The sequence below is a fragment of the Electrophorus electricus genome, chromosome 11 (assembly GCF_041902795.1).
Source record: "Electrophorus electricus isolate QZ-2024a chromosome 11, ASM4190279v1, whole genome shotgun sequence".
Classification (NCBI taxonomy): Eukaryota; Metazoa; Chordata; class Actinopteri; order Gymnotiformes; family Gymnotidae; genus Electrophorus; species Electrophorus electricus.
The window spans coordinates 23,305,072-23,328,197 of record NC_137507.1 but is presented as its reverse complement, the minus strand read 5'-3'; the positions used below and the strand labels follow the sequence as shown (position 1 = coordinate 23,328,197).

The 23,126-nt window shown below is 39.5% G+C and overlaps 1 protein-coding gene and 1 long non-coding RNA gene across 2 annotated transcripts; both read right to left on the bottom strand.

Annotated features, from left to right (window-relative positions):
- Positions 1–3,451: 3,451 nt before the first annotated feature.
- Positions 3,452–12,147, bottom strand: pif1 (PIF1 5'-to-3' DNA helicase homolog (S. cerevisiae)). Its single transcript, XM_027031554.3, has 13 exons — positions 12,084–12,147; positions 11,259–11,820; positions 10,957–11,086; positions 10,600–10,725; positions 10,068–10,221; positions 9,478–9,592; positions 9,243–9,349; positions 8,693–8,832; positions 8,228–8,334; positions 8,049–8,136; positions 6,198–6,343; positions 5,393–5,584; positions 3,452–4,996 (listed from the first exon to the last, which is right to left on the bottom strand). The coding sequence occupies exons 2-13, from the start codon at positions 11,808–11,810 to the stop codon at positions 4,943–4,945; spliced, it is 1,911 nt and encodes a 636-aa protein (XP_026887355.2). The 5' UTR covers positions 11,811–11,820; positions 12,084–12,147; the 3' UTR covers positions 3,452–4,942.
- A 6,957-nt stretch (positions 12,148–19,104) lies between these two features.
- Positions 19,105–21,711, bottom strand: LOC113589885 (uncharacterized). The gene is made up of 4 exons (XR_003412045.3): positions 21,617–21,711; positions 21,090–21,176; positions 20,887–20,955; positions 19,105–19,236 (listed from the first exon to the last, which is right to left on the bottom strand). It is a non-coding gene; the product is annotated as an uncharacterized LOC113589885 (long non-coding RNA).
- Positions 21,712–23,126: the final 1,415 nt, after the last annotated feature.

The following is a 23,126-nucleotide window of genomic DNA, read 5'->3' as shown; positions in this document are numbered from 1 at the left end:
TGTCCAAACTTACTCTGCTGATAGCCAAGATACACTACTCTTATGTGGTAATGGAAGTGTTTTGGCATTATGAGAAATATCTGAGAAACAGATATCAAAGTTCAGCCTGTACGAAATGAATACCAATTCGCCTAAAGGTAGTACATTTACATTTATGGAATTTAGCTGACGCGTTTATCCAAAGCGACTTACAATTATGACTGAGTACAACTTGAGCAATTGAGGGTTAAGGGTCTTGCTCAGGGGCCCAACAGTGGCAACTTGGCAGTGGTGGGGCTTGAACCAGCAACCTTCCGATTAAGTACCTTAACCACTGAGCTACCACTGCCCCACACGAAAAAATGGTACAGTGAAATCTGTACAAACTTACTCTGCTGTTAGCCAAGGTAGTGGTACTGTTTTTGTACTGTGTTAAAATTCAGAAACATATGTAACCATGCTTTCTCTGAATTAAATGGGCATGCAAACATCATTACAAATACAAGAACGTCAATATATACATTTATTAAACACTGGTGCAGTAGAATCTTTTCAAACATGATCTGGTGATAGCCAAGGACCACCACTCAATTGGCAGTGGAATTTTTCAGACCTGGAATACCCCCTGCCCTGCACATTTGCAAAATTTCACTAGTGATATCCCCTGTTTTAGCTGGCAGTCAAGCTCTATAATAAACTTCTGAGAAACATTATACAGAAAAAGCATTTTTGCACAATGCTAATTGAGCTGTTTAAATATATTACCAATTGTGTTTAATCTAATTATGCAAGAAAACTAGTTCAATCAAGTAAAAACATACACTACTTTTAAAAGTGCGTGTCTTCATCAAAGCTCTTCAAACAAATACGTAAGTCTTTGTTTCTCTTTGCTTAGGGAGCGTTCGATTGCGGTGAGCAGCGAAATACCGTAAAATTGCGCATATTTGAACATTTGAATTTAAAGCGCGGATGACTTGACCGTGAATCGCTAAAGCGCAGATAGCTTGACCGCGGTGAAATTGCCATTGGCAATTACATGTGAAGTAGGCTCAACGATATTAAACAGTAACCGTCTTAAAATATCAATACGACTGGTAACATATTTAAGTTTTAATTTCGCTCTGGTTCAATATGGTTTATTTGTCAAATAGCGTAGTAGAGGCAACAGAATTTTATATATCCGACCTACGGAGCGTCAGTATTATCAAAGCTAACTTGTGTCAGGACTATAAAAATAAGAAGTGCAGTTAAATTTCTCATTTGAATCAAATACTTATGAGAAACTTTAAACTGCAAGTGAAGTTATTCTTATTGTTTCAATAGTCAAGCGTCAAGGTAACTGTTTATAATTAATCTAATCTGATTAAAATACAATTTATTTCACATTGCTTGTATCTTTATTCTCATCTCCAGCTGGGAATGTAGCCCAATAAAATTTGCTTCCTTGCCGTAAATGAATCATAAAATCTCCTAAAAGCTACTCATGTTACAAAACAGAAAAAAATACAAGTTTCCTTAGGTTACTCACTGCCTAGTCTCCCCGCTCGCACTTCGATACGATTTATAGACTAGGTATTGCTGTCTCCCCCTGGAGGAGGATCTCTTGCCTTATTCTAAAGCTGCAATAAGGGTTCCGGTTACTAGAATTGTGGGCAAATCATGTCTAAATAAGTCATGGGGAAATTCAGTCACCACCATGGGAAAATTCATATACCACTTTTAAGTGTAGTTCTTTGTGATCTGAACTTGAACGTCATTTTAATGCATTTATTAAAAATGATCATGTCATAAACTAGTTAGTAACCTATTTAATAACCTCTTACTACTTGCCAACATTAAACAGAACAACCCAGAACCGAAAACACCAAAATTAACAAAAAAATATTAATAACACTAATGAAAAGTATAGAAAAAGTAAGCCTATTTCTAGGGAACTACCTACATTAGCGAATGAATACATCTTATGAATGAATACACCTTAGTGAACTAATGCACCTTATAAACAATGTATTATTTTAATTACTGCAACTAATGCATTTAGTGCGCCATGTGTAAACTCATCAGAGCAGCATTTTATTTAGTAGTATTTGTATTCTGTATTTATATAGGAGTAGGCCTACGAACAAATTAATGACATATCATAGAATTAAACTATTATAATCTAGTCTGAATGGAAATCAATCATAGAAGCATTTTAACATAGTGGCATATAAACAGACATATATAGGCCTATAAGCAATAGTTATACCTCACATTGGCAAAATTGACATTCACATTGTTACTATGGCTAAAAACTAAAGTCTATGAACAATAAATAAAGAAACGGCTATATAAGTACAATGGAAAATAACAAGCAGGACAACTGTACCTCAATCTAAGATACTGTGGTTATGTTTCCAGGCTGTTTTTAATTTATATTGAGGGATTTTAAAGTTGCTCATTCACAATTATATAACAGCCCTTATAAAAGTCTATAGGGATCCTGTTTTCTGTGATGAGTTTTATTTACATATATATTGTACATACAGTCATATATATAAACTATTTAATTCACTATCCATTATCTCCCTAAACAAAATAATATTTTGCCAAATACGACCAGAAGAAAATCCCAATTACTCGAGCTAGGTTCATACTTCTCCACTGCTAACGAAGCCACCAGCTTTTAAATTGGTTTTCATAAAGAAAGCATTTTCCTTTAGGGGACCTGACAGTGAGGTATAATGTAATATTTTTGTTGTTTGGTTATCAGACATTAAAAAAATCATGAAGTCATGCAATTACCGTTTTATAGGATATCTATTGTCTGTTTCCTGATTGGGATGTTCTCAGAGGGTAGCATGTGACTGATTTAATCTTGCTAGGATGGCTAGCTAATTATTCAGTAAATTGAGCACAGATAACTTTGCATCATTATATTACTTTATTTCACTTTTCAATTGTTTTGTGGGTAGTTATGACCATGCCAGCTAGATAAGTCCCTTAGCTGAGTAACCATAAACAAATGAATTTCTAAGACGGTATTTTGTATTTGATATGTTGACAGTTTATCAAACCCATAGTAGCTACTGCTGGTCTATCTACAAAGGGCCTGACTCAGGCTTTGTAACAAGGGCCAACATAAATTCTGAGAGCCTAATTGTGAGAACCAGTCAGCTGAAATAAGAGTACAGAGTATAATGAATAATATACTTGTATAGTTCAATCAATAACAATAAATCACTTTATTATTGTAATCATAAACAAAATGAATTAATTCTCAGACACAAAATGCAATTTGAATGCATGCTTTACTGCGAAATCCACACTTGATTACCTATATAATTAATAAATGACAAATGTCTGCATCTGTGGTCTGAACCTGGGGCAGCTACCGCGGCAGGCCAAACAATCTCATCACGTTTTACTGATGAAGCCAAGGCCAAAAGACAGAAACATGCATTTTTTCCCCCCCTCTCCCATATACATTTGAGTGTCACTTCAAAACGTTAAAGAACTTTAGTTAAATGTAAATACTATGCTCAACAAGCTGGAAAGGTGTCCTTGAACAAACAGATGAAAATAATTTATTGTTTTTGCTGAAAGATGTCATCTCCTCAAAGGTGGATGATCCCCCAGAAGAGGAGGAAAGGGTGGGAAGTTAGCAATCCTGACAAAATGCAATATGCTGTACTGACTCACAGGACACAATCACATTTTTGCCGGTTTTCCTTTGTTAGCTGCGATTGTGCTTTGAAGGACCCCCTAGAAACAGTGTCAGAAGTGTGCTGAAACTGAGCAGCGTGCACCTGCATGGCAAAAGCTAGAAGCATGTGAAACCTAGTTTAACATCCTCCCACATGGGAGAAGACTGCAAAAAGGAACTGTTTGAACTCATGCATGAGCCCACTGTGCAAGTGAATCATTTAAACATTTTTAATGTGTGCAAGGTCTAAATAAAACGGAGATTTCTTCAAGATTGGACTCCCCCCGTAGTAAAGGAATAAAATGGATCTTACAACACACACCCCTTTATTAGAAAAATATGCATTGTACTTACATTCATCTGTTTGCTTGTACACTTTGTCTACCTCCTTTATCAAAGTTTCCAAACACTGGACCATTTATGACATACAGCCTTGTTTGTATAAAAGTTGAGGGGCCTAGTCCCTAAAAATGCTAAGCCAACGGTAGGCTTCTGGTCAGAAAGGGACCACTGCTGAAGGACTAGCAGTATATAGATTTCACCTGGACTTGAATAAGATGTGCTTACTAGATGGGTGTTGCTACTAAACTGCCCAGTGAGTGTATAGGGCTATACCAGGAGACTTTGAACCTCAGCTCATTGTTTCATATCTCAATGTAAGTAAAATACTGGTTTTGCAGTCAGTCATATACAGAGCTGCCACAAGGAGGCAGTGCACTCAACACCTCTGCATACAAGTTTCATAGGGACCTCTGGTTTCGGAGCAGTTTCATTGTCGAACTGACTGGAATGTGCCCTTACTGCATGCTCCGTTTTCAATGGCAGGCAGCTTGCAGAAAGGCCCACATTTTAGTTTGGTGGAAGTCATTACCAAAAAAGGGAAGAGTAGCTCCTACATCTTACTGCATATAGTACCTTACTGTAGATGAACACAAACCCTGTTTTTTTTCCCCCTTTTAGAAAAAAAAGTGAGGGTCTCCAAACTGAAAGCAACAAATGCTACTTTAATACAACCAAAGGCAAATTATGAAATACTTCAGATAAATGGTAATGCTTAATAACATTGTAATAAAACCACACATTCACCATGCCAACAATATGGAGTCAAAACAGAAAAATCCTTCATTAAATAACATATGCAAAATTATAAATAAAATCACATCCTAAAGGATATGTAACCTATGGCAAGAGCATGTTTTCAGGAGGGAAACAAAGTCATGATGAATACAAATAAATTATGCACACAGTCTACATCTGGATGAGGATATGGACATCATCTCACCAAACTTCATTCTCCTTGTTGCGTTTTTCCACAAAGTCGCTCATGGAGGACTGGAAAACATTAGTGCAAAGTCAAGTAAGTTATAAGAATAACGCACTTGCTTTCCAAAACCAATTTATGGAATGTTGAATAAAAAATTGGCGCATGCTGAATTTATCATTTTATTTTTTAAAAGCCAGGCATCCATCATTTGTGATATTTTAAACTTTTTAGTTTAAGTATCGTATTTCAGCCACAAATCCTGCTTGAAAAATCAATACTTTCTGCCACTGAAAAGGAATCTTTCGGAATACCAAATTATGCGAAATGACATGCACAATCCATCTCGGCACTTCATCTTTGCTCCTTCGAAGGCTGCCTCTTATTTCACCCAACTGAGGTGATCTTTGAGTCGGGAATACCGACGGGAGTGCACCATCGTGGAGTTTGACCATGCTGACACTGACCTGCATGAGAAGCCTGTCCATCCTCAGCCTCTTGTAGAAGAGGAGCACATCCTGGTTGGCCTGCACCACGTGCGGGTTGAAGTCCATCACACGGAGCCCCTGAAGGCTCCGGGCCCTAGACAGAGCAACGTAAGCCTGTCCGCTCTCAAAGACTCGAGCCAGCGAGATCTCGACACAGTCCAAGGTCATGCCCTAGGGAGCCATGCATCATGCGTGTCAATGTTGGCCTCATTCATTTTAAATCCAGCACAGGTGTCAGAATCAATAGGGCATTGCAGTGGTGTGTCACTTCTGCACAGCCCACGGCATTAGGTTGAAGAAAGATGAGTTTCTGTATTCCAGCTACCTCTTTTTTGCAAGGTCAAAAACAGATATAATCATCATTAATCCTCGTCTGTTTGATTACCCTGTTCTCAATCTAAGGACAGCTCTAATGGTAATCCATTAGCACTGGGGTGCACAGCTTGAGTGGTAGCTTCAGGGTTTGGTTAATGTGACCACACAGAGGCCTGAATTACTGCAAAAAAGGGGGAAAAAGCCCCCTCCCCCTCCCCAAACTATTACACTAAAACCATTACAGTGTCCCAAAGCACAGCTCAGGTAATGGGAAGGGCTCCCCATAGAATCAAAATGACCCCCCTTAAATCTTGGACATTTGAGACACGAGAAAGGCAGGAAATAAAACAGATCTCAAATGATGTAAATGGTGCTTCAAGTATGAGTCAGTGGCTTTCTACGCTACCTTACTTCAAATGAGTCATAATGGTAGAGGTAAACTTGTTGCCTGGGACGTGTCTGGACTCACCTGACTCTTATGGATGGAGACGGCCCAGGCCAGTTTTAAAGGCAGCTGCTGTCGGCTGAGGGACAGCCCCCCTGCAGCCCTGAACACCCAGCGCTCACGCTTCACCACCTCCACGGTCCCGCTCAAGAAACGCACGCGCGGGAGTCCTGGCAAAGAGGAAGTCAGAGGGGCCATACATTTGGATGGATGACATGTTTACACACACCCTTCAGTGGCAAGAACATACATGGCAGCATGACTGATTCACAAATGCATGAATAATACAGAAAACCTTGCTTTTCATTTTGGTGCTCATATTAGCAGCATTTTGGGGTGATGACCTGTTATGAAGTTCTGCAGTATTTGGAGAAGAGCAACGCAAATATTTTTCTTGCGCCATGTGTCAGGAAGTAAAATGCACTTAAAACATACAAAAAAAACCCCCAAAAAAACCCCACACACTGACCATTATAAAAACACTGTGTTAATATTACTTAAATTGTGCTACATACATTTCCATAGACTTGAAGGAACTGGTCAATTGCAAGTCAGCAACTGCTTTGTGCTCATTTCTGAATTGTGTTTTAAGTAAAAGAAGCAAATTTGACCACATATCCAAAAGGATGTCACAGTTCTGGCCAGCATCGGCCATTCACACATGTAGCGTTTGCATCACTGTGCAGTATGTTGGCTTTACTGCGGGAAACGGTCACCACCCTTTTACCAAATGGGTAAAAGTAGTAAAAATCGACTTCCGTCCATCCTCCAATACATGTTAGATTTCAAGCTTACCGACATCCTTTACACAGTCTGGTTCAACTACACCTCGAATTTCTCCAGTTTTTCTAATATAAAAATTGCCATCATCTGCGAACTACTCCCTGACCCAAAACACTTGATTATCTTGTGCTGTCACCATTTATATAACCCCCTTCTATGATGCTCCTTCTGACCACACACACAAAATTAAAGAATACGTCTTTTTTTGAACCAGCACTTATTTCTTAAAGCTTAATATTTCTGTTGTTCCTGACTAGTAAACATACCTTGCTACTGGTGAAGTTTCTATACACTCAAACTACCCTTCATCAAAACTCCACAACCACAAACAAAAGAGCCTCTGTCAAATTCTAATCCACCCCGTGGTACCAGTTTTTGAGAAGTCCCACAAAAGGTGTGTTTTGGGTCAGCTCCTTCTCATTTAGCTTCATAGTTCCATCATTCACCAACATTACCTGCAGCTGTATCTTGGCACTCAACTGACTCATTAGCTCACATCATGGCTCCAATCCAATTAAAGGTCATCACAAACCTGACCCTTCCCATCTCTGAACTTCCAAGCACCTCATTTACTCAGATCTGCAGATACTGGTCTTCTTGCCTTCCCTTTGGCAAAACATTCAGTCAGACCAGGTCTTTTAGCGCCACAGTCCCGAGTTCCCATATGCACCACCTCAACACCTTTAGCACCACAAAAGCCTGGCCTTATTCATTAGAAATTTAACTCATTTACACACACACACACACACACACACACACACACACACACACACACACACACACACACACACACACACACACACACACACACACACACACACACACACACACACACACACACACACACCTCCCCATTCCATTTGTGCTCTCCAGTCTGATTTTTGCATATTTGTATTTTATATATATATATTTTTTTCCCAATATTGCTTTTTATATTTGTGACATTTCCATTACTTGTTAGCTAGTATAAAAATTTATTTTGAAAAGCAATGCAATTTTGGTCAATTGGTCCTTCAAAAGACATTCCCCCCATAGTTTTGTAGAATTAAAATGGCTAATGGCAAAGACATTACAAGACACCGTAAGCAATACCCTGGTTTCCAGGTAAGAAGTCAACCACAACCCCTCTTGCACCATTCACAAGTCCCCTTTGGACATCCAGATTCTTGGTGAGCATGACCTAAAACACAAGCGAAAACAAGCCCGTTACTGAGAGCATCTGAGGTGAAATGGCATACAGCAGCAGAAGTCAGGGATGATCGAGCTCTTACCTGGGTCCCCACCTTAAGATGAACCACTTGTCCCACAGGACTCTGTGCATCAATGATCTTAACCAGCATTGGATCACTGTCCACAGCCTCGTACGTGTGCAAGGGCCCTACGTTTGATACGAAATGGGTGCACTGAGATGATGTTTAACTGTGCAACATCTTTATGAAGAACAAGCTGGAAGATGCATCATATGCATGTACATTATATAAATAATACACAAGGTGTACAGAACTGCACACCCCCCCACTCCCTTCCAACTTGGAAAGCCCACATGCGAGAACGTAGATCTAACGAGCATGTGAACATCTCAGAAAGCCTCTCTGACAGGGAAAAATAAACTAACTTTCCAGCAAATGTTGCACAACCATCACACCTCACAGGACTTTCATACTCAGAAACTAGGAACATCATGGAGAGTCATCAACACGTGAAAACATGCACAGCTTGATGTGGTTATAGCAAACCTGGTAACTGCTTGAGTTTATTGTCATTAGTGAGCTCGACATCATCCTTGTGTGTGCACAGCCTTGTTGCCAGGATACCCTCCCTTTCGATGCAATTATTGGCACTTTTCAGAAGCTTGGCGGTGACCTCCTCCGTGACTCTGGAGGAAGAGTAAGCTATAGGTCACTGCACTGCAATGCTACAAAAAGGTTAAATGGGTGCTTAATTGCATGGAAGAAATCAGAATATGATTGAACATTATGCATGCTGAATCAAGAATCAGACTGCATGTTGGTGGAAAACCTACACACTTTCATGATGTCCTCTTGACATTTCAGACTGTTACAATTTGACTTTCTTGACTTAATGATGGCAGCCTTTTCTAGGTAGGTTTCCTGAGGCATTGTATAAAATCAATGTAACTATTCCAGTCACAACCTGATTGATTGGGTTTAGGTCATGGGAGACAAACCTCTCATTGGCCAGCAATGCACAGTGGACAATTGAGGTTGGGAAGGAGTGGCTAACTGTGTCCACACCCTAGGGGTGAGGCTTCTCAGGGTTGCATACCTGCCCACCCTCACGGCCTGCAGCAGGGAAATGAATGACTGGTCATTCTGCCGCCGCACCTCCGTCAGCTCCATGCTCATGTGGATGCACTTTCTCCAGCTCCTGGCCTGCAGGGGACCACGAATGGACACCGGGAAGAGTCATTATACTGCACCACACACCTGCCAAGCATCTTGGCCTGGACAAGACTCCCATCAGCATACCCATGAACATGTCGCTTCTAATGACTCCACACCTGGAAACAAAAGCTAGGTTTCTCCTTTCCTTTGGCAACAGGAGGAAGCTGAAGAAAGTCTCCACACACGATTAGCTGAATACCCCCAAACGGCTCCGTGGATCCTCGGATAGACCTAGAACCACCGTCACAGTTCATTAGCACCTTCACACCATGGTGAAGGAAAGGTCACCTAATCAAAGAATAAAACAAGCTTTCCTTTTCTAACTGTGCTCTGCTGAGAATATTATTTGAGAGGATGTCAATTACCATTAAATTGTGTTGATGCAGAAACAGACCACCCAAAGCAACTAGATAATGATTAAGGATGTATTAGATAAGTATTATACCACCTGCGTGAAAACTATAAACTAGTCAATCAGCAGTCTCTAAATGCACATTAAAATCACATTTTACAGCATCAATTTAATTTCATTGCATATTGCTGCTACATATTTACCATTTGACTTCCCAGTGCCTCCTTAGGGGATAACCATGAAAGTTTAAAGACCAAACGGAATCCTTTTTGTTCTTATTCTACAGTTAAGCAACTCTTGCATAGCAACCGAGAACCATAGAAAGATCCCTGAATAAACCAAACATCTACATGCCGGGCTATGGCTTCAAGCTTGTCAAAGAACTGGCCATCCACCATGGAGACCTCGTCGATGATGAGGTGTTTGCAGATGGTCCAGTGCTGCCGTACTCCGGGACGCTGCGCCAGCTCCAGGCACTGCTCCAGGGGGGCTGAACCGGACCCGATTCCTGACAGCAAAAAAAAAAAAAAAAGCACAGCCCACAGTCATACACTGCATCCCTTCAGCACATTTCAACACCACAGCTCCCATCACAGATGTTTTTAAACACAGAGGGACACTGTGCTACGATGTGTGCGTGTAGTGTGATTAAACAAGTAATCACTACTGGGCACAGTCACTGGAGAAGCACCCTCAAACAGCCACATCAATTACGCAGCATCTACATTACAATAAGATGCATTACATGAAATCAAAAGGCATTTCCTACACAGTAAGGCAACACACGCTTTGACCACCTGGGGGGGGGGGGGGGGTCAAGAGAGGTTCCATTTCCAAACCACTACATGCTGTAGGGGCATTCGGCCTTGATTGGCATATTTCTAACCTGCAAAACTATGAAGTGTTGTCCCTCCTATGTGACAAGCAGCCACACCAGTACTGGCAGTAGCAAATGTGCCTTTTGGGGGCAGGGAACCCACTATCCTCTTCAACAGGAAAGACTTCCCTGTACCTGAAAGAGAACTGCACCTTCAAAACAGATCATAAATAAAGTCACAGGGCCTAATGTCAAGGACACCATTAAAGAAATGTAACCAAATAATAATAAAAAATAAACAAAAAAAACAACACTAACTAAAGAGTGTCATTAAAAGTGTGAAATATTATTGCCAAAAAAAGAAAATGAGCATCTGCAAATGGGGGATTGTGATTTCCACGAAAAGGGAGTGTTCATACAAACTACCTGCACTTCCTGTGAAAAAGACATTCTTCCCACTCAAGACTGCATTCAGCACGGCAGTCTGTTCTTTGCTGAGCTTTTGGACCATTGGCAAGACCAGCACTGGTTTTTTGCTAGGATGGAGAGATTTCACCTAAAACACAGAGTTGGCACTTCAGTCTCACCTGAGGATTAAACACCTCAGAACAATAGATACCTCCTGATGGCCTTTATGAGATGCAATCAAACTGCTGACAGACATATCCCGCTGACAACTGCCCCAAGCACAATTCTCTGCAGATGAGGCACACAACTGATGATCATACCGGGCTGCTGTCACAGTTGGCTCTTGGCCTTTTAACCTGTTGTCGGCCGTCAACCATTTTATTGGCAGATCTCTCCTTCAGGTGCAGCGGCGTGTTGACTTTACTGCGCATATCGTTGGCTCGCTGCACATCTTTTTGTTGCAAAGGGCTGATGGTCTCAAAGCTGCGCGGAACACCGGCGCGCAGTTTTGCTCTGTCACCAAGAGGTTTGTTAGCCTTCGAAGCCTGGTGCTTTATACTCAAAATCTTGAGAAACGTATTTAAATGCGCAGGCGGACAGTTCGAAATGAGGACTTGTGTGTTTTCCGGCACGAATTTAAGGGTGCATTTGCCTTCTCTGGTAAACCGAGTAAAGAGCTGGAAATCACGCAGCACGAAGTTTTGGGGGATCTTTCCGTCGTAGACACGCAGGATCATCTCTTCAAATTCGTTTCTTCCTAATGTTACGACTGCCTTGCGAAATACTTGACGTTTGATGGCTTGACCCGATGCATTCAGAGATTCCACTGCGACACTACACTGGAGCTGCGCTGCGTCCTCATTTTGTAACATTGCATCGGATCTTAAATAAACAAAAAGAACAGCATCTTAACAGTAGTTATAGGCCTTCTAGTAAATCAGACAGTTGTATGCTTTGAGTTTGTTGAAACAACTGAAATGAGTCTATAACTTAACAAAAAACATCAGATTTGCGATTAAAAAGTCCGATATTCTCTGTGAAAATTGCAACGCATGCTATATACATCAAGAATTCCTAATTTACATCTAATTTAACACTACGGTCACTAACTAACCTGTGATTTTTCTGATTAAAGACAAACTTACTTGTGTCTCCAGCGGCATGTAATTTACCAAGTGCACGCCGCAATTTTCAAACCAATCTATTGCAATGCAGAGCCAATGACAATGAGACAATGCCTTAACCAATCAGAATAGGGTATTTAAACGGTTATCCAATCGTTTACCAACTTCCGTTAAGTCATTTCTACGTCACTCTAGGGCCCGCCGTAACTATAGTACAATTTCTCCGTCAGTTTAAATATGGGTTTGTGATTTATTCCCCGAAATAAAAGTGAATTTAATCAGTTGGTTTTGAATAATCATCATTCTGGAATCTACCTTCAGTTTCTTTGACAAAGACATCTTGGGAACACTGCAAAATGTTAACCTGTATGTGTACGTTAGACATTAACCCGCAGCTTTACCAAGAAAAGACCTCTAGTGGATAAACGAGTATTGGCATCCGGGTGTCAATAAGAATACAGACTGATAAGAACCAGAGAACGGATTAATCAGAAACTTGTTTATCTTTAACTTACTTATCTCTCTTAAGTTTAGTCTTGGACTAAAATGCAGTGCCAGTGGTGACTCACCATTCTTTTTAGTCTAGGTTTAAGGTTTAATCTGGGTCTGTATTGCTATATTTACACCTACAATTTGTCCTGAGAGGTATATGCAATACAAGCAAGTATATGCAGTACATACAAGGAAATATGTTTTATACAACATTTCATAAAATCACTGGACTATAACAAAAACAAACAAGACATTTCAGTGTTCATCTACTCACCTTCAGTTATAAAAAGGCAACATGCAAGTAATTGGCAAAAATACACACAAAGAAGTCATATGATCAGAACATAATATTAGATATTAAAGTCACACAAGTGTGCTTACCAGAGAAGATGATATTCCCAGTAGTTTATGGTGTTGGAGTAGGCTAATTCCTCCATAAAATGCAGAGGTATGGAGTTTACCACAGCATTATAGGCTTGGAAAAGGTGATGTCTCAGACGCGCTCCTCTATTTAGTGATGGCCACCCTTTTTTACAACTGATGGTATTTCGATGGACACCGAAATGACCCGTTTGTTTTTGTTAATAGGCCATTAAATCATTTTATTACTTAGGTGTCAATGAACTTACAAAGTGAACTTACATAAACATAAGGAAGTATATGCATCTTATAAGTAAATATCTAGACTCTGTAGTAGTCCTACTGATAAAATATGGAAGAAATTTGGAAGCTCATGTTTACTCTTCTCAACAATTTTTCTCAACAACTTCAACTATTAAACTGTAGGTCAGTGTCTAGTAAATCACAAAACTCAGAGAGTCAACATCAGACAAAACCTTGGACATGCTCCTCTTCAGAGAAATGTGGCAATTACCAAAGGATTTAATTTAACTTGAATTTTCTCATTCTTTTGGGCTATAGTTCTGTCCTAACTTTGACCCAAAAGCCAGAGGACTAGTGTTTCACAGCAATCTTCATGTTCAGTCTCTTCATTTTCAAAATGTCTGCTCCCTTGAACACTTGGTTTGCAAACATATTGGTCCTTGGGCAGTGGCATCCCAGGGGGTAAGCTAACTGACTAGTAATCAGAAGGTTGCCAGTTCAAGTTCCACTGCTGCAAAGATACTACTGTTGGGCTTCTGAACAAGGCCCTTAATCCTCAATTGCTCAAATTGTATTCAGTTATAATTGTAAGTCACTTTGGATAAAAGTGTCAGGTAAATGCCATAGATATTCAGTCCTTCTTCACTGATAATTGTGATATACTATCACACTTTTTGATTATCCTTCTTTAAAACTGAATTAGCTGAATTGTTAACACAGTCATTTAACATCGTAGGCTGTCATCAAGTGCTGTCATCTTACATTATAGGTGTCATCACATGCTGTCATCTAACGTCATCTCGCTTGGTGACGTTTTTGCAAAATGATATTCCTTGGTACCGAAAATCCTTTTTCTCTAAACTGTGAAGTTTTGTTACTGCCAGGTTGAGTGCTAGTTAAGCCCTCTCTGACAGCCCATAATTTGGATGTAATTTTTGGCTCTTACACACCACTTTAATGCGCCCATTTCTTCCACTGTTAAGTCTGTCTTGTACCACTTTCATAGTATTACCCGACTGCCTGTGACCTTCTCTTTCTATGTCAGATGCAGAAAGTCCTTTTAATGCTCTTATTACCTTTCGGGTGGAATATAGCAACACAGCCTTATATGGTCTCCTGTCAAATCCCTCAGCAGGTTACATTATGTTCATAACACTGCTGTCAGGGTTTTTACTCACATGAAAGAATCAGAACTTATCAGTTATATTTATGAAAGTCTTTATTAAGATTTTCCTTATCAAAATTTTTTTTTTCCTTAACACTTATTTTTCTTAACGGCTTTGCTTTTGTCTTGCCTGGCTGAGTTTCTTTATTCATATGTTACTCCATGCACCATAATGTAAGCTAAGAAGAGACTCCTCATTTCCTAGTTGTATACTGGCCTCAATGGATAATAGAGATATTAATATCACAACTTTTAAAGTTCTTAGAAACTCTTTCTCTCAGTCCCTCCTTAATAGTAATTCCCATCCATTATTCAAATCCTTATCTCAAAAAAGGACCTTTTTTCTTTTCTGTCCATATAGGCTATATTTGTGTGGTGCTCATGACTACAGCCACACAATTAAAGGGGCAGTAAATAATTTTGTTAAACAATATTTATATGCATATATTTTGTCATATGCTATTTTTGTGATTTAGCCTAATTTAAATTGCTTTAGCGACATCAGAGGGTTTTGATGGAGCACACACAACCACGGTGATGTACTGTCATTATTTTGTTTATTTTATTCACAGGAATGGTTCCATTTGAGTTACCAGGTTTGGGGAAAGGTGCTGTGGTCTAGGAGGCCTGTGGTGTGTCCAGGAGCACAGCAACAAATGATCAGCTCCCCAGATGCCTCCCAAGCAAATAAAGAAACAAAAAAGTATATAATGTATTTATAATATCTTGTTTCTTTATGAAGTTGGTTGGTATGCATTTAAGGCTTAACCATCAGAAAATGGTCAGGGGTGCCGTTTGTTTTTCTCTCCCACAGTAAATGCTTCTGGAAAGCATGTAAGCAGTTGCTAGTTGCTGGACTGGTCTGGCTAATCTCTTTTCGTTATGACAGCAGAAATGCTGCCTGTTACATGAACTATTTAAAATGATTATTTGCTGTGCTGAATGAAATTCCTGTGCTTCTTTATCCACGTTTTCTTTTTTATAAATGACTGAAAATGTGGCTAATTGCTAGTTAGTTAGCTATCTTATGTTACTACAATATATTTACTGTTTGGCATATACACTGTATATACCAAATGAAGTTAGCCAGGCCGGATGTACGGACCCAAAGCAATTATTCATGTGTTGATGTCTGATTATGGATTTCTTTTTGGATTAACAAAATTCCCCTGGAGGATATTAATCTGCATGCTGTGCCTGGCTCTTCGGTCCCTCACACTGTGCTAAGCTTTATATGGCCATGTTCTATGTTTCTGTACTCTGTTAAGTGACCTTGAGCATTGAAAAGGTGCTTTATAAACTAAACTGATGATGTTTATGATGACAAACAGCATCCATTGTGTACAAAGGGAGCAGACTTTGCTTTGTCGTTGGTCTGTGAAATTTTATTTTACATGGGGGGATGACGCAACACATGGCGGACAGCCCTCAACCCCTTGGCTCCAGTGCAGACAAATTTTGAGGTGTTGGCTTTGGAATGGATCGTGCATGGTATGTAGAATGTTCTTTAAAATGCTTCGAGTGATCGACATTAACTTACAGAGTTGAAACACCTTTTTTCATCCAGTAGATCTATACGTCCCCCTCTAAAGCAGTGGTGTGTAGGAGTCAAGGCAGCAGTGTTTCTACCTTTTTCTTATTTTCTTGGTTTCATACATTCAACTCCAGAACTTTAGGACCTATGCAGAAACATTTTGCTTTCTTTTGAGCTGTGTTTTCTCTGTTTTCTTCTGGATGTTCTCATTGACAGTGAATTTTACTGGAGTGTTTACCCCACCCCCCACCCCCCAATAAATAAAAGAAATTAAAGACTCCACACGGCTAGAGTCCCAACAATACTGCCAGACATTTAAACTGAAACTTTAAAAAACAGATCTCATTATAAGTCCCTGGGTTTTGACATCATAATTCTACATTGAATATCAGGAGAATATACAGAGAGCTGTTTATTGTTTATTTATTGGGTCCCAGTCCAAACAGTAATGGGTTGATATAGTTGTCCTATGTCTATTGTTGTCAGTTGCAGAAGGTTCTAGAAAAATAAATAGAACTTTTTGATTTCTTTTTTTTACTAGTGTCACTGGTGTCTCTGTAGTGTCACTGTAGTTATAGTTACAGTTACCTAAAGTTATTAAACTAAAGTTATTAAAGCTATTTTGGTAGAAAAATATTGATTCACAATTTTTATTAAATTAACTTTGTAATTATCTGCGGTCCAATTTAACAAAGTGCACTACAGAACTATTTATTAATACGCTTTCCATTATTTTTTCACCAGTACACGAGTACATCCGAGGGAGCTATGGTGAGCAGGGGCTTACTTTCACAGTAAGAAAGGAGCATAGTTCCCCACTGACCAGTTTAGAGATAGAGATAGCTATAGTCTTGTTTTTTCCATTTAATACAACTAAAGTGTGATTGTTTTTAAGCAATCAATTTCACAGCAGAACTCTGAATTTGTCTGAAATTTGTCTTGATTAAATTTGTCTTGATTAAATTCATGCCCATTCAACTAAACAATGACCTCTGTATTCAAATCGCTCAGACTTCTTTGTGGTGCCCTAAGTTTATAAAAGAACTTAACAATGCAACATTTCCTGCTGGCTTTTACATAATTGTGAAAATTTCATGCCATTTGCTGTTGTAATCAAATATGACATTTAGTGATTGCTAAATGTGGCCATTTTACCAATCAGATCAATCCCCAGGATTTCAAATGATTATTGCAGCCTACCTTAAACAAACAAACAAACAAAAAACAGCAACAACAACAACAAAACACACACACACACACACACACACACACATTAAGGAACATGTTAGTGAAAGAATGTTTGTTGTTGTGGAATTTTCCAGGTTAGTGAGATGTTACAGGACATAAATTTGTTTCATGTAATTACATAGGCAGATAATGCACATAAAGTTATAGGAGCCTGCTTAACAGTCACTCTGCTAATGTCAGTTGTAAACAATAAGAAATGGTGTGTTCCACAAGCACCTACAGGACTCAATAAAACATAGTTGGGATCTCAGGATGTACATCTTTATTATGAACCATTTTTTTTCTATTGAGCTGTCCACCAACACATCAACACATCTTGTGTCTTGTCATTTAAAACCTCTTAGTAAAGTTAAGGATCCATCGTGCTGTAGGATGCTGGTATTCCACACCAACAAACATTCAACAGTGCCTGCTGAATCACATGGTCACATGATGATGACTTAACTACTTCATGCTTGTCTCGACAAAAAGTCAGCCTATGTGCACTGAGGAAACTGAGAAAAGTTTCTTGCTGTAAAGCAGATGCTACTAGGAAGCTCCACCTTGGCTTCATTTGATCCTTTACTGCCATGCATTACTTCCAGGAATTCCTCCCACTATAGTCTCGATGTTCAGATAATATTTGTACCTGATGTGCTCTCCTTATGATCTAGTCCATCCTGCTGGTCAGGGAAGTGCTGACAAAGCAAAGCTTATTAACAAGAATGGCTGCATTGATCCAGGATTAGATCTGTGTGCATGCTCTGATCACTATGTGTTTGCAGATCCTCTACAGCTCATACCATTCCCTGTTGGACCATGGAGTAAATTCCATCTCTAGCTACACCATCACACTTATTGATTATTGCTCCATGAGGTCCAAAGCAGCATGTTATGCTTTCGGTCATAACTGAGTCATTGATTGGATTCCTCGTAGCGTGTTTAGTCACTTCAAAAACGCTGAATGTTTTGTCATTGGCCATAACTTATCTCTACTGCCCTCTCTGCATTTCTAAAGGAAGGTAACATTGGAAAGACTTACCTGGCAACCGCATATGCATTGATCAGCATTTTACCACTGTAACCGATGCAACTCTATCTCCCCTGTCTCTCACTGATACCCAACACACTAGAGTATAGTTCAGTCAGGTTCTGTTCACAACTTCCAACTTCCAAAAGCAGAGTCAGGTGGGCGCTTGACTATACAGGAGAAAAGTGGACATTTGTAGAACCTGCCATACCATTCAAGCCACTGAACTGGATCGAAAACCTTTGGAACCTAAAGAAACACGTCACACTGTACAATTCCCAAAAACTGGAGTGGCTGATGACAGAACCCCTTTTTTCTATTTTATATTGAACACTTTAGACAGTCAAATCTGGAAAGAATAGTGAGATATCAGGGATGTTTGCTCAACTCTTGTCTAGACCAGTTATTTCCAGTCCCAGAAACAATGAAAGTCCACATTTTTGGTCTTTCCTGGCATACCAGGTTTTCATTTTTCATTTCTTGAATCAGGTGTGTTGGATGCTGGGACAGAACAAAAATGTATGCTGATTGTTTACAAAAATGTGTACCTTGCTGTTTGATATGATGATTTACACCATGTCATGTGTTGGAGAGGTAAATGAGTATCAGAACAAATAAAGCTCTTTTCCACTGTAGGGTGAACAGGTGAGAATACAGAGAGTAACTGTTCCAATCGCATTTCCACATGAATTTGGTTCACAGTTGAATGTTTACACTTAGCTAACCATGCTGAGAGCAGTAAATCTGTTCAGGTAGGATGGTTTAATGATATAGGGATTCTATGTTCTGAGTGGAGGTAAACCTCTTCATTTACAATCCAGAGCAGTTTACAGAAGTGCTATTAATCTCTATCAAATACAAATGTGAGAGGAGATAGGTCAGTGTTAAGAAAGCTCTGGCTAGAGTGTAAAAGGAAAGAGTAAAAGATTTTTAAGTGCATTTTTAAAACGTGATACAGACAGCACAGAGGAAGCAAGAGGCGGGGTGGTGAGGAAGTGCTCTTTATTAACCATAAGGGAATGACCAATAGAAGTACTGACGCAACAAAAAGTTATCCTCTTCATGAGTGGTAGCGCTGGGGCGGGTACACTCTCAGTCTGAGGTCAGCGCTATCATCTGGGGTCTGTGGGTTTAAATAGGTGAAATAAACACCAGCTCCTTATTGTCTATCATTAGGCAGGGGATTGGGAGCAGTGTGGGTGTGTGGCAAGATCCCTAGCAGGAGTGGGTGTGTGGCAAGATCCCTAGCAGGAGTGGGTGTGTCCTTCCTGCTGGATGGCCGGCCAACCATGACATAAGCTTAGTGAATCATTGTATAGATGAGTGTTCATTCTTCATCTGAAGACAGTTATTATCTCAGCTGTACTGACAGCCAAGGTAAATTCATTCCACCATGTTCAACATTTATGACAATACATTTTGTGCTGTTTTGCACACATAAAAAACACTAACAGTCCAAAGAACTCCAAATTAACCATCTTCTCAGAGACATCCAGCAACCTGAGTTGTTTAGTGGCATAATTAAGGCAAGAACTCATCACCACAAATACTTACTGGTTCTGATTTCCAGTGCAACACTGGTGGAAAAAGAAACCACAAGTCTCAAGAGCCCAAAATAGTACAAAAGGTCATGGCATGTCCTTAGTAAAAGTATGGAAGCACACGACATGTCCTTAGTAACTGTTTGGCCCTACGTGGAAAAGTGGCTATAGTTAAATAATGCAAAATTATTTAGTTTGAGATTTATCTACCCATTATGATTTAACTTTTCATATGCTGTGTCATGAGCTATCCCTCAGTACAACAGGTAGAGATATTTCACTCAAGCAAATCTGGCAGACTATGGCACCAATTTACACTCTTATTCTACTACATTGCCTGCCAGTTCAACTGGAATAATATTCTGTACTACTGTTGTGTAGACTGACACCTACAGGAGAAAAGATTCTAACAGCATATATTCGAACAGCAGAAACACCTCCTACAGAATGAGCTTTTTGCCATTTAACACAATGACTTTCCTTCTCTTAGAGGCAGTAGAAAATGTAATACAGCACTAGTATTTCTTTCCTTGAGGATGACTCAAAATCTAAAACTGCAGAATTCAATTATATTATTCAGTGACATTGAACCTTCTTTACCCCAATGCCTTTTTCAAGTCTTGCTGTTAAACCGAACATTTAATAGTGATAATTCATGTTAATTTCTTTAACATTATTTGTTTTGCTTAAATCTGAGAAACAATTTCATTTTGGTATACTTTGTCAAAAATGATCCTTATATCCTGATAGTTATCATTAAGATCTACTAAATAAGATGTTTCACTAGATTTTAATCAGAGATGCACGTCGTCTGAGGACCCAACTGCCTTGTTTTCCTTTGTAAAAAAGAGACTAAGAGACTGACAGACTGACAGACTGACAGACTGACAGACTGACTGACTGACAGACTGACTGACTGACTGACTGACTGACTGACTGACTGACTGACTGACTGACTGACTGACTGACTGACTGACTGACTGACTGACCCCATTGTGACCAAACAGCCAGAAGATGTAGACATGTGTCACCACTACAGTATCTGAAAGTTTGGACACATCTGACTCAATGTATGCTTTTATTAATAATAAAAGCATTTTAATTTAATGGATTATCCTTAAATTTCTAAGGCTAATATAAGATGGGAAAGGTGTTAACCTATATATGAATTCATTTTCAACACACACACACTTTTAGATGCACCTCAGTAAACCAGAGCTTTAGTTCCTTACCCTGCAAGTGCTTTGCATATGTGAGAATGTCCTGAAGACTGATGGAAAATAGGTGGCTGTCTCATGAAGCTGGTTAAGAGAACACCAAGCACATGCAAAGCTGACAAAAGTATAGGAAAGTTACTTTGAAGAATCTAAAATCTAAGAGTCAAAATTTGTTGACATAGCATAATTGCATATGTATTATTTCATTGGTTTGATACCTTACTGTAACGTGAGAGGGGTGATATGCGAACACACTTGCGAGGTGACGGCGCCTTGGATTTTATGCGGAACGGAACTAACGAGGGCTGCCATAAAGAGAGTGACAAATATAATCGAATAAATAAATAAGAGGTTTAATAAAGACAATCACAGAACAAAACAGGCTAACAATGTGAGTACGGGAACTGGAAAAAAAGGACGTAGTTAGTGAAGACTAACGGAGAACAACAATGATAAATACAACGATGAGCATTAAGACTAGGCAAGCGAGAGTAACACAGAACCGGGCTACGTAAGATAAACAATATTCACGACGAAGACACAGGTAACAGAACTAAACAAGGAAAGCAACACAGACAGCGTGGGTGACTAGACAAAGAGAACTAGAAGGAGAAGCGAGATAAACAGGAGATAACTAAACACATGAGCGAGGACAAACGAGATCTAACTAAACACATATGAGCGAGGACAAACGAGATCTAACTAAACACATATGAGCGAGGGGCTATGACAAACGGGATCTTACCAGAAACACAATGAATGACCGATAAACAAGAGACGCGGGAACGGGGTATACATAGGCATGTAATTAGGGACAAACTCTGGACACAAACAGCTGGACACAAAGGGGAGGAGACACTGAACCATGGAAACGGACGAAAACACGGAAGTAACTCGGTACCATGACAACGGGGACACTTACCTGTTTTTTTTTTTTTTAATGTAGAAAATAATAAAAACAAAGAATAGGTGTGTCCAAACTTTCAACTGGTACCCTGTGTGCTGAAAACCAGCATACGTTACATACATGTTTGTCTTAAAGTATTTTTAGAGGCCTTAAATTGAGGGAGAAAATACAATATTTTAAATTTTAGAAATGCTGTAAAGAGGAAATGCTGAAGTGAAAGATTGGTCTTGGTACACGTTTGTTTCATACTGTGAGCTTACTATGCGTCCCAAAGCCCATATGCTTTGATATCCTGACTAAATCCTTAGGTTAGGTATCTAGATGATATCTAGATGATCTAGTTTTATAAACATATCCTGTAGGTGAGTGAACTTTATTCACCGCACATATTGACTCACTGTTGGACATTTTTACAACTTTCATCAGCAGCACACCTATGTGGCTAGTTCCTCATCATAAAATCTTTGCATCATAGGTGCATCATAGGTGCATCATCTGTGATTTGCTAGCATCATATTTAAAGTCTCAGGTGGGTAATTCTGTTTCGGTATATGCAAGGTTAGGCAATGCGAGACATCGTCTTTGATTTACGGTCTGGTTCATCACACATTCGCAGTAGCATTCGTCACACATTGGTGTACTTTACAGTTTTGGCCACCATGAGCACATTTTGCAATGAGAGAGTTTCCAGAAATACAATGATGGTACTGCAACATTAGGCCTGACAGCATGACCAGCAAGGCTATGCATCAAGGGTACGACCCTGCCTGCACTCAGAGAGAGAGGGTGGAGTGGGTGACAGAAGAGGATCTTAAAAGCTAAATAAAAATAAAAAAACCTTGTCTTTCCATCTTTTCATTTGATTTTCTCAAAATGTGCTTTAGACCATAATTCTGATGGGAAACATGGGGGTCATTCTTGTGTAGACCTATCTCCCAGTACATTACCAGGCAAGAAGACCTGTTTCACTGAGCCCCAGAAATTATTTTGTGTGTCAGCCTCCAAGATAGTGACAAAAAAGTAGACATACTGCACAGAGTTGTGTAAGACATGAAATTAGCTGTTTTTAATGTTATGGAAGCTAATATGCTTTAGGAAATGCAGTGTTCCTTAATAGACTCTGGACAAAGTATTGGCTTGACCTGCTTATCTGTCACTAGAACCACAGTAAAGGAAATAATGGGACAGTGGAATATGGAATTAAGGTTAAAAACACATCACATGGAAAACAGCCATTTAGAATGCAAGTTAAAGATGTCCTCACATTTACTTTATGATATAATGTAGAGTTAGGGTTAGGGTTATTGATTGACTTGACAGCAAGAGCTATTACTGTTTACTTTATTTG